At 35.8% G+C, this 13,309-nt stretch overlaps 1 protein-coding gene across 11 annotated transcripts in view; it reads right to left on the reverse strand.

The window, feature by feature from the left end:
- UPF2 (UPF2 regulator of nonsense mediated mRNA decay) overlaps positions 1 to 13,309 on the reverse strand; it is a gene marked incomplete at its 3' end in the record, with an annotated part of 208,980 nt that overhangs the window by 185,449 nt on the left and 10,222 nt on the right. For all 11 annotated transcript variants that reach the window (XR_014242607.1, XR_014242608.1, XR_014242609.1 and 8 more), the window contains exons 4-6: positions 3,948 to 4,108; positions 892 to 1,089; positions 255 to 404 (exon numbers count right to left, since the gene is read on the reverse strand). Coding sequence is in view for 4 of the 11 variants with exons in the window: in XM_082385282.1 (XP_082241408.1) it covers positions 255 to 404; positions 892 to 1,089; positions 3,948 to 4,108 (509 nt within the window). The remainder of the gene's footprint in view (positions 1 to 254; positions 405 to 891; positions 1,090 to 3,947; positions 4,109 to 13,309) is intronic.

A 13,309-nucleotide genomic window follows, 5' to 3' on the forward strand; every position in this document is an offset into this window, starting at 1 on the left:
ATAAAAGAGTAAAGACCCATATTCTCAGGCAAGGGCTTTGTGTAGAAACACTAATCCAAACTTGGGAATTCCCCGGCGGTCCCGTGGTTAGGACTCCGTGCTCTCACTGCCGAGGGCCCGGGTTCAATCGCTGGTCAGGGAACTAACATCCCACAAGTTGCAGAGCGTGGCCAAAAATAAATAAAATAAAACAGACGTTTTAAAAAAAAAAAAACAACTAGTCAAAAATTAAAATTTTTGGCAAAAGTGTTTACCTTGCTCATCAAGAAGTTTCTTTGTAAGATCTTCAGCTTCATCTCCACCCTCTAGCTCCAAAGTGTCATCATTAATCTCTAGGTTCTCCAACTCAAGCTCCAAATCATCAGGACTTGATACCTCCTTATTATCCTTAGGTTCCTTTGCCTCTGTTTGAAATCAAAGAATCAGTACCTCTGAATTAAAAGTCATATTGAAATCCTGCTGCAAAAAATACAAAGACTCACAAAATCTGCATCGTTTGTCTTAGAATCTACATTTATACCTGGCAAGAAATTTGATATATTCAGATTTTTTAAAATACATTATGCTCATTGAGAACAAAGACCATAACTTCTTTGATTCTGTATGCCATCTGTTCACTGAAGAAATGAACAGATGGATGGATTGATGAATTGATGAATGGAGACATACATGGCATGGGGATCTGTGGTAAAGATGAGGGGAAGATAAAGCTGATTAGATAAAGTGGACTTAAATTAATTAAGATGTCCATATTATTCTGTCATTCATTTAATCTAGTGACTCAATGTTCGTATTACAAAACTAGTAAATAAAAAAAATTTTTACAAATATTATTTTGAAACTAATCTTTATAGCACTTTAATATAAAAAAATTTGTCCTCCAGCATTTACCTTTGTAATCATCCTTGTTGGACTCTTTATTCTGACAACTTTTTTCATTATCTTTAAACAAGATGGCTGGAACAAAAGCTTTCAAATCAATGAGGTTCTCATAAAAATTCCGAGCATCTTCATCTTCCCATATACCACCTTCCAAGTCATATTCTCCAGGTTTACCAGGTGTAAATATATCAATTCCAGGCCTATGCTCTACAATAAAATAAATCACAAGGAATTAAAACCAATGAACCTTGAATGTTTTGATTAACAGACGCTTCTTCAATCCACAAGCACTCTGGACTGTTCATGTAACCATCTTTACCAGAAAATCACAAACTGTGTTTTAAGTAAAGCTCTAAACCAGGACAGACAAGAGGAAAGCGTAGGATAAAGATGCATTTCTCTTAAATGTTTTAAGCAACTGATATGAGATTAAGTAGCCATTTGATATATTAGGCCCACCTTCATAAAACCTAAAACCAATTTAAGAAATATATAAGCCTGGTCATTCCTAAACATCCAGCTTAAAGTCCCACCTCCCCTATGATGCATTTTTTTAAGACTCGCAACCCTCTGTACAATTTATATCATAATTATCATCACAAGTTTATGGTTTATCTTACCATAAACCCTTAAAAGCAACCCCTTTTGGTATTAACTTGGTATAAGACAGATTGCCATAAATGGTCAATTGATAAATAACTGGAAAGGAAGGGAAGGAATGATGAGGAAATATATAGATATTTCAGTAGAGAGTGGAAAACCATGTATAACACACACACACACACACACACACACACACACACACACACAGTCTACCTTACATACAACTACACTTTCTTAAACTCAGAACATTAAAAGTAACTGATTTCCTACTTCATGATCATGAGACCATTCATGATTATATCTATCCTCACTGTACATCTCTCCAAACTAGAGAATGATCCTGCAGATTAAAATTCACCCTGAGGGGTTCCTTGTTGGTGCAGGGGTTAAGAATCCTCCTGCCAATGCAGGAGACAAGGGTTCGAGCCCTGGTCCGGGAAGATCTCACATGCCGAGGAGCAACTAAGTCCGTGCACCACAACTACTGAGCCTGCGCTCTAAAGCCCGCGTGCCACAACTACTGAAGCCCGTACACCTAGAGACCATGCTCCGCAACAAGAGAAGCCACCGCAATGAGAAGCCCGTGCACCGCAAGGAAGAGTAGCCCCTGCTCGTCACAACTAGAGAAAAGCCCACGAGCAGCAACGAAGACCCAATGCAGCCAAAAATTAATCAATTAATTAATTAATTTAAAAAAAAAGAATCTAACAGAGCAGAAACCAGAATTAAAAACAAAACAAAACAAAAAAATCCTGAGAGGGACTTCCCTGGTGACGCAGTGGTTAAGAATCCGCCTGCCAATGCAGGAGACATGGGTTCAAGCCCTGGTCCGGGAAGATCCCACATGCTGTGGAGCAACTAAGCCTGTGCGCCACAACTACTAAGCCTGCGCTCTGGAGCCTGCGAGCCACAACTACTGAAGCCCGCGTGCCTAGAGCCCGTGCTCCGCAACAAGAGAAGCCACCGCAATGAGAAGCCCACGCACCGCAACGAAGAGTAGCTCCCACTCCCCGCAACCAGAAAGCCCACATGTAGCAACAAAGACCCAACGCAGCCAAAAATAAATAAATAAATAAATAAATTTATTTAAAATAAAAAATAATGATGGCAGAACTTTGTCAACTTTGTTACACAGCATTTACATCTACATTGTATTAGGTATTATAAGTAATCTACATGATGATTTAAAGTATATGAGAGGATGTGTGCAGGTTATATGCAAATACTAAGCCATTTTATATGAGGGACTTGAGCATCGTTGGAGGTCCTGGAACCAATCCCCTGCAGATACCAAGGAAGGACCATAAATGTATTCACAGTATACAACGCGTATTTTCTTATTGAGGATGTAAAATACAAAATACCTTCTTGTATTATAAAAGGACACTTCACAAATATTTCACTTTTAAGATTTTTAAGTAAATAGGATTTTCAGATAGTTTTAAGATTAATAATGTATTAGCATTTATCTACCGAAAGTAATTTTTCAAGTAGTTGGTGTGATATGTTAGAATAGTATATTAGGAGCCTTACCAAAAAGAAAGTTTAAAACACCTTCGAAATAATACGGAAAGTAACTCATCTTACAAAATGATAAACAATTTATCTTATAAAACTGCAAAGTAGGCTTTAGTTCTAAGTAACAATTTAAGATTATATACCATTCAAAACAACTAAATTATAAATATAAATAAGCACAGAAATATTAGTATCCCAAATGTCCAATTCACCTTATTACCTATCCAAGATATAAAGTAAATCTTTCTGTAGCTCCAACTATGATTTAAGACAGGCCCCTGTTAGACACAATCTAAGGATATCTATTACAAAACAACCTGAAGGGACTTCCCTGATGGGGCAGTGGTTAAGAATCCGCCTGCCAACGCATGGGACACAGGTTCGAGCCCTGGTCCAGGAAGATCCCACATGCCGCAGAGCAACTAAGCACATGTACCACAACTACTGAGCCTGTGCTCTAGAGCCTGTGAGCCACAACTACTGAGCCCACGCGCTGCAACCTCTGAAGGCTGCGCACCTAGAGCCCGTGCTCCACAACAAGAGAAGCCACCGCGATAAGAAGCCTACGCACCACAATGAAGAGTAGCCCCTGCTCACTGCAACTAGAGAAAGCCCACGCACAGCAACAAAGACCCAATGCAGCCAAAAATTAAATAAATAAGTAAAGTTATTATTAAAAAGAAAAGAACCTGAAGAAATTCATCATATCATCATATGAGTTAATTATTATTCTCTAAGTGCAAAGCCTTTTCCATTCAGAGAAGCATTTCAAGTAGATTTTCAATGTTCTTATTAGGTCTTAATACTACTTCTTCATTTAAAAAATTTTAAAGACATTTCAAAACATCCATTTTCAATATTACACATCTGAGAAGACTAAAGATATAAGTGATTAGTGCTTACTAAAAAAAAAATCACAATGTTTGTTTTTAAGGATATCTTACCTTCTGGTGTTGGTTTGTCTTGAGGAAGATCTGGCATATTTTCATCCAAAAGGTCTGCTAAGGATTGAGAATTTGCCAGCAGCTTCTGATAAGACATAGCAAATTCCTCATACTGTTTATGTCTATCTTCGCTTAGCTCCCCTTTAGAATGTAGAATACGCCTATAAACAAATGAAATAATCTGATAATCTTATCAAATAGATGGGATCATGTATTATTACATTGGGAATGTTCTATAAAATTTGACTTTATCACACAAGCTTATTAACACAATCTTATTTAACAACTTATTTTTAATACTTAACTTTCAAGATGTATCTGAAATTAAAACTTGTACATCAAATTCACCTGAACAATTAAAATTTTTTAAACAATTAAATTTTCACATTGGTTCTTCAGAAAACATGAAGTGTGATTAACAATTATGCTTGCAGAAATATAAAATTCAATAGTATGGGGGCTTCCCTGGTGGCGCAGTGGTTGAGAATCTGCCTGCCAATGCAGGGGACATGGGTTCGAGCCCTGGTCTGGGAAGATCCCACATGCCGCGGAGCAACTGGGCCCGTGAGCCACAACTACTGAGCCTGCACGTCTGGAGCCTGTGCTCCGCAACAAGAGAGGCCACGACAGTGAGAGGCCCATGCACCGCAATGAAGAGTGGCCCCCGCTCGCTGGAACTAGACAAAGCCCTCGCACAGAAACGAAGACCCAACACAGCCAAAAATAAAATAAATAAAATAAATAAATAAATTTAAAAAAAAAACAGTATGCCACTAATTTTTAGTATTTTGTTACAGCCATATTCCCATCAGACATACAAGTTGGTTTTCAAAAACAGCACGTTATAGAAAGAATCAGTATCTTTAAACTTTCACAGTGATTTGATTCGAGATTATGTTGAAAAAGCCTACATCTTCTGTGTAGTCAATTCTCAAGCTACTGTGCAAGCACTCGTTATTTATCCATTTAACAAATATTAACTGAGCAAACCCACTTAATCAAGGCCAGGCCGCCCTGAGGAGCAGAGGACACAAGTACTCCTGCACTCTGCAAACAGTTCACTAATAAGCCACCCATAATTAGAAATGTAAAACTAATGAAAATTTTCAAATTGTATAAAGTAAAAATTTTACTGTAGTAGTTTAGATGGTTGAAATGTCTATAGCTGGACCCAATTTTTCTACAACTAAATATTTATGTAGTAGTGTAACATCTGAAATTTATCAACCTTAATACAAATACAATACGGATTTCAAAAAGTCAATTATAAATTGTAAATTAAGTCATTTTCAAAAGTAATATTTAAAAGTATTTTTTATTCCTTGTTTTGAGTTTCCTTATGAACAGTGAAGAAAATGAGTTAGAGAGTTTTTTGTGTGTTATCTCCTTAAAAGTTATAGAAAATGAAGTAGAAAATCCATGCCTACACTTATTTATCCCTGCTTATTTGGAACAATTTCCAAAGTTTCCCATCTTATCCCATTCTTATCCACAGAAACTTTTGTTTAAATGCTACAATATTCCAAATAGCAACATTTTCTATTTTTAGGAATAGCAGTTCCCATTTACAAGCACAAGATAGATCAATAAAAAGATCAATTATTACTCATTAAATCCAATTCTTTTTTTCCCCAAATCTGGCCTATTAGGATCTAAAGTGAGAATTTTTCATTCATTTTCTTGTGATTTAAATACACATTAGACAATATCGTTCTACAAATAGATAAGTAAAATGCCAAGATAGTTTAACCATAATAATCCAGGCTAAAAAGTATTCCTCTAACAACACTGTCACTAAAGAACAGTTTCTTTCTCTCTTCTAACATATATTTCAGACTAACTTTACAGGCAAGAACAAAGTTTCTTTCAGTAAGTTTTATGAAAGAATTTTTTTAATTAAAGCAAAAACCCAAGCATTTAAAAATATTCAAGCCATGAAAGAAATGACTGACATTACTTTAAATGAGCTTGTTCGAACTTTTAATTAGAAGTCATGTCATTTTTGAAGTTAAAAAAGCCATTAAAATTAAATAATTTGAATAAATAATACTCAAAGGCAGGCTACTCTAAAATGTTCTACAATTATTAGGAAAAATGTTAATTAATAAAAACTTGAGTTTATTCAGAAACAAATTATGTTAAAAGGGATAATAATAGTTCCAAGGGATTTCAAAACCTCTAATGACAACTAAGATGCAAAATTATTTCAGCTTGAAACGAAACTGGAAAATATCTCAAAATACCATGAACCTGGAACTTTATTTCTCTAACAAGTTGACATTCTGGTCATCTGAAGAACATACACCCAGTTTAGGTTATATAATATTCACTAAGGATTTATGACATACAAGCTGTAGCAAGGTGGTGACTATTTTATATCAGAACAGAAAATGAACTCTTTTTTCCAGTATCAACTTCACTTTCAAACTTTTGCCTGGGACTTTGCATGGGTAAATTAAAAGTGACTGAATTCTATGAGGGGTCCCTTTGTATGCATTCAGTTCCTTTCCATTTCTCCTGGAACCAGTCAAAACTTTGAAGCTTCAGAGATATTCCTCGTCCTCCCAAAACCTCAATTCCACGATTAAACTCTTAACAGTACTAATTTACCTAACTACTTAATTTATACGTGTTTAGGTTATTGTTTAATGAGACTAGTTGGGGGGGGAGGGTTAGATTTTGGTTGACTGGTTTTCTAATCGAATCTTATACTACGCACTCAGAAAGCAGTACAGGATACCAATGAAATGGCATTAGAAGAGTTCTGTTATACACAAAACTTATATAGTCATATGTACTTTTTCCTTACCATTTATTTAATATACATTTCCTAAACATCTGACTAATCCTACAGTATGTAATAAGACTATAGACTTCAAGCAAAGAAAGAACCCATCACAGGTACCTGAAAATTCAAAATCCCTAGTTATTTAGAGGTTCTAATGAAATTTAAATGAAACAGTTTCTAGTTAATGTACTATATAAGTCAGTTTTTATAAGTTTATGAAGTCCATATGGAAGTTTTTCAGTTTGATTAAATTTTAGACCTGTATGAGGGAACTAAATATACACAGCACCTTTGACCAGAGTACCTTTTCTGTACATCAGTGTAAATCTCACCAAAATTTCTTATGTAAATTCCATGGGAATATATCACTAAGCAAAATCAAGCTGAAGATATGATTCATCACATACCACTTTAATTACAATCTCTTCAGAAACACATCTATTACACAAAGCTGCTTTGAAGCCATTATTCTGAGACTGTCATAAACCAGAGGTCAGCAAACTTTTTCTGCAAAGCGCCAGATAATAATTATTTTAAGCTTTGCAGACCATATGGTCTTTGTTGCGACTACTCAACTCTGCTGATATAGCACAAAAGTAGCCACAGACAATATGTAAACAAATGAGTGTGACTATGTTCCAATAAAACTTTATTTATGGACACTGAAGTCTAAACGTCATATAGTTTTACTATTTCACAAAATGTTCTTCGATTTTTTTGAACCATGTAAAAAGGTAAAGACCATTCTTAGCTCACCGGCTGTACAAAAACGAGTGGTGGGCCTAATCTGGCCTGCAGGCCATAGTTTGCCAATCCCTGTCATAACTGGAGATAACGGAGTATCACTGTTAAATATATTATAAACAAGTTCATTCTCTCTCCTGGTATCACTGAACGATAGGGAGGAAATGGTACCATAAAGATATGAAAAGTAAGCAATGAAAACAAAACTAATTCCAAGTCTTAGTCACTGTAATAAAAAAATAAGAAAGTAGACCTCCTTCACCCAAAATATGAGCTATCACTATCTGGGAGGACCCCCTAAGGTACATCAATCCTTGATTTCTGGAGTGTTTTTTATATTACATTTAATATTAATTTAACTTAATATTGTAAAACTGACAGAAAATTTCAAATAGTCCATTCTGGAATCAAGCATTATATCTCATAAATAAGAAAAGCCACAGATGCCTCAAAAAATTCTAGTATTGAGACATTCGGTTTTCTTTTTTTCCATTTTTTTCATTTTTATTGTTATTGCCTGACTTTCTTGCTATTTCTTTAATTTTGTACAGTGTTTATTCTGTTGTTTTGTATTGTTTTTAAAAATGAATTTTTAAAATAACCCATGAAAGTTTAAGAAGTTTAACATACAAATTTTCAAAATCATAAAAAGGCACAAAGAGAAATTCTCATTCAAAAACCCTTCTGAAGGATTGAGCAGGCAATATACTGTTAATGGTGAACTAACATTTACTGAATACTTACAAGGTGCCAGATACTGTTATTAAATGCTTTTACACATACGAGTTCACTGCATTGTTCACATGTAGCTCAAAGGTAGAGTGCTACTGTTATCCCATTTTACAGAAGAGAAAACCAAAGCACAGAGATGTGAGGTAACTTGCCCAAAGCTACAGAATGAGTAAATGACATCTAAAACTTGAACCCAAGCAGTCTGGCTCCAAAGTCCATTCTCATAACTACTGGATTATACTGCCTCTCAAATAAAATTAAAATTATCCACTTGGTACCTTATTTTGAATTAGGATGTCTCTCAAATGCATGTATCAAAGGCAAGCCTTCCCACATTGAGGTTCTTGTTTTATATTCTATTTTGGGTCCTTCTTTTGTTTGGATTTGACTTTGTAAGTCCTCAGTAGCTAATGAGTTTACTAGACACCTTAAAAATAAGTACTAGGACTTCCCTGGTGGCGCAGTGGTTAAGAATCTGCCTGCCAATGCAATGGACACAGGTTCGAGCCCTGGTCTGGGAAGATCCCACATGCCACGGAGCAACTAAGCCCATGCGCCACAACTACTGAGCCTGAGCTCTAGAGCCCACAAGCTACAACTACTGAGCCACGGGCCACAACTACTGAAGCCTGCGCACCTAGAGCTCGTGCTCCGCAACAAGAGAAGCCACCACAATGAGAAGCCCGCGCACCACAACCAAGAGTAGCCCCCGCTCACCGCAACTAAAGAAAGCCCGCGCACAGCAACGAAGACCGAACACAGCCAAAAAAACCCAAAAAAAACAAAAAAGAGTAGCCCCCGCTCGCCACAACTAGAGAAAGCCCACGCACAGCAACAAAGACCCAACGCAGACAAAAATAAATAATTAATTTTAAAAATATATAACATTAAAAATAATAATAATAAAAAAATAAGTACTAAATGCAGATGAAAATGAGTACTATGGAAGATGTGAAAAATACAGAATGAAAAGGTAGGAAAGAACCTGATTCTATCATTTGCTATCCAAGTCACATTGGGCAAGTTCTTTAATCCCTAAATCGGATCTATCACCTTCAAAATACAGGTATTTCTTTCAAGGGTACTGTGAGGATCAACTGGAATCATACATCTGATGCACTATATCAATGTAAAACAGTATTTTCGTGGGAAAAAAAAAAAAAATGCCAGAGCTCACTGTAGAAAATGCAAGAACTTCAATGCCAAGTATTATTTTGATCTTCTATTAGCCAAGTTAAAAAAGAAAAAAATCTTGAAAAGACCACAGAAAATCCATTTTAGCTTTGTTCTTATGCAGTCATGCAAAACAACATAGAACACATGGCCAAATCTTGAAAAAATAACCATGAAGCAGACCCATGAAAAACTACTAGGTTTCACTTTTCATCTCCTTTAGCGCTCTGTCAAATTCTCATGAGAACTTGAATTTTCTTGTGGTTTCATTTTAGAATTTGGTTATAGATGTTGTACAATCTTATATGAAAAGAGACTAGAGCAATAGTTAAGCATAACTGTACCCAAATATTTATTAACCAACTATGTCAAAGTCATTGACTCAGAATTAGAAAATATCTGGAAGGAGGTAACAATTTTGAAGCACTTATAAAATTGTTAAAGCCTCTGTAAGTCTAAAGCACAGTGATATAACATTTTAATAGTGCTTAAATATTACTACACAATTTATTAAACAATCTCCCTGTAAAGGCAAGGTACAACTTATCTGGAAAGAATGTGAAAGGTAAAAGCAACACTATTTAATTTCAGGTTGATGTGTTTTCAGGTTTCAACACTATTAAAGTAATGCCTCATGAATTTACAATAATAAAAGAAACCTCTGGCGGGGGAGGGGAGGGCGGTGATGAATTGGGAGATTGGGATTGACATATATACATTAATATGTATAAAATGGATAACTAATAAGAACCTGCTGTATAAAAAAATAAAATAAAATTCAAAAATTCAAAAAAAAAAAAGAAACCTCCCTGGTTTTATTAACAAGGGAAAAGCCTACATTCTACCTCCATTTTTCTTCCTTACTAAACTTTAAATCATTTACTGCTGTTGGACTGAGCATGCAATCATGAAGGTCATAATTCACCAGTACTGAAAAGAGAAACATACCCCCACTCCCACCAACTAAGAAGAAAAAAAAAGAAATTAAGACACCTCAGAATTATTCAAGCAAGAATTCTGACTTAATATCTGAATTCATGATTTCACTATACTGCTAGAAATGAACTGTTACATAATTAACATTAAGTTACATCTAATAAAATTAAATCATTTATTCACCCAATTTTTATTAAATGCCAAAAAAATACTAGGTTATGTTACCTTAATGAGAATAATATCTCAAAGTACAAAGCATTTCAAGTATAAAGAGCACTGAACATAAAAAACAAAGCAAGAAGTAAAGCTATTAATTCTAAATTGGCAAATATTACTAAATGATCTTTTAAATGTGTAAATATTAATTTTCATTCCCCAGATCAAACACTTAACCAAATGCATTTTAAAAATAAGATTTTGTACTTAAAGTATGAAAAGCTTATAAATTCAAATTTATTAGAATTCACCCAACGCTAGGGTCAATTGTATTGCTGGCTGACAACTGTAAATCCCTCAGGGGGCTAGAAACAGAAGTAGCTATCTAAAATCTATCAGCCAAGATAACAGCTGAGATTCGATAGGTCTTATTCAGTCACCTTCTTCATTCATTCATTACAGTGTTTTTCAGAAAACACCAGAGATTTTATTACTTTATTTTTTTAAATTGGTTAAATAAATTTTTAAGTAAAGACTTTAATGAGTACAGACTAACACTTCACAACCCCTAAGCACGGTGCCATCTCCCAAGTTAATTAAAATGACCAAGAGCATTTATAATCCATAGACTGAAAATACAGTCACTTTTTTAAAACCATCATTATTGAGATATTGAATAAAGGCTTAAAGTATTTCAACTATGTATGAGCATTAAATACTCACTAGCTTGGCACTTAGATTTCTAGCATTATCATGCGTAAGAGAAACCTTACTGGGAAAAAGGATTGCCTATGATTTATTCCTATGATACAGAAAAACTTCACAACACCTACTGGATAATGATTGGGAGGGAGAAACTTTTGGAAACTGGTCATTTTAACTGTAATGTACCCTCTTAGAAGGAGACTAACATTAGGCCAAGTAGGGACTCTGCACTAACCAATTCCTCATGTCTTCTTTGCTCAGTCAGGCATTTAAATCCTCACTACAGAGGCTGCTCAAGTTGAAGCTATCCTAAGGCATGAGTGACTTATTAAGCTATATGCCAATTATTTTCTACTTTGTGATTAAGATTCTCACATTCCCCCAAATTATTACATCTAATTGGACAGTCTCTGTGATAAAATAACTGCTACCATGCTAAGGTCAATTTACACTTAGTAAATAACCTCCTCTAATAACCAACCATAGTTAATAGTTCTGTATTAAAATGAGTAAGTTTCTAGGAAAAGGCCACAAAGCTGTGCTCTCAACACGAGATCCTGTTCAAAATTTTCTTGCGTGACTTTAATAACAAAAAAAAAAAAGGTCTGCTTATCTAATCTAAATGTGACCAATGCATAAGTACAATTAATAATATACACATCATTGGGACTTCCCTGGCGATCCAGTGGTTAGAACTCAGTGCTTTCACTGAAGTGGCCTGGGTTCGATTCCTTGTCGGGGAACTAAGATCCCACAAGCCGCGCAGTGCAGCAAACACACACACACACACACACATCGATTATCATTAGGCTAACATAATATGCCAGAAGTATCTAAATAAAGTTTCAAAGAGGTAAGTCTGTATTAGGTATAAAAAAATTATTTCACTAGTTCAAGGTGAAGAACTGGCTGGGCAGCAGTTCCTCTGAGAAATTAGTCTTTAGGTGTAACAAAGAGTCAAGACTGACAAGGCAGCTATAAAAACTAATGGAATTGTAGGTCATAAGCAGATAAGAAGGCATCCAAAACAGACGTCCTAAGAACAGTGAAGTGTCTGGAAATCATGTAGCATACTGAGGGAACCAGAGGTATTTAGCCTGGAGAAGATGAAAGGGAAACATCTTGGCAGTCTGCAAATATTTGAGACATCCTGGTGTAAAAGAAGAGACATGTCACATGCCAGTGTTTCTCAAACTATCTGCCATAAAGGAATAATTTTCTTTCCAATCACAGCACAGCTATAAAATACAGTGACAATATCATGGCAATGGAGAATTGCTATCAAAACGTCTAAATGCTTAGTCTAAAGTTTCTCAGCTTAATTCATTGTGAACAGGTAAATAGTTCATGGACCCCCACTTTGAGTAGCTTTATTCCGTCTGTATCAGAAAAAAGAAGTAAATCAAAGGGAACCATTATATGGGGCGTTAAACATCAGCTTGAATTCCTAGCAAATAGGTGTGTCCAACAGTGGAATGGCTCAGAGCACTAAGCTCGAGAAGTTTTCAGAAGGATAATTTGTCAGATAATCTATAAAATGGATTCCATTTTGCATTGGAAGGATGACCGGATTAAATGATTACAGACTCTCTACCCTATAAGCTTCTGTGAGGCCAATCAAAAACACACACACAAAACCCTTAAAGTAGCCAATAAAAAGTAATCAAAACATACTTTCAAAATCAGCTGTGATGTATTAGGTAGGACACACAGGAAATGGAAAAAGTAGAAAACTTGGGGAAAAAAAGAAAGAAAAAACACAAAACCTTGGGGCTCCCCTGGTGGCGCAGTGGTTAAAATCCACCTGCCAATGCAGGGGACAAAGGTTCGATCCCGGGTCCAAGAAGATCCCATATGCCACGGCGCAACTAAGCCCATGCTCCACAACTACTGAACCTGCACTCTAGAGCCCGCATGCCACAACTACTGAGCCCATGTGCCACAACTACTGAAGCCCACACGCCTAGAGCCTGTGCTCCACAACAAGAGAAGCCACCACAATGAGAAGCCCGCGTACTGCAACGAAGAGTAGCCCCCACTTGCCGCAGCTAGAAAAAGCCCGCGAGCAGCAACAAATACCCAACGCAGCCAAAAATAAAATAAATAAAATTTAAAAAAGAAACGTTAA

The sequence above is a fragment of the Balaenoptera borealis genome, assembly GCF_965194805.1.
Source record: "Balaenoptera borealis genome assembly, chromosome: 3".
Lineage (NCBI taxonomy): Eukaryota > Metazoa > Chordata > Mammalia > Artiodactyla > Balaenopteridae > Balaenoptera > Balaenoptera borealis.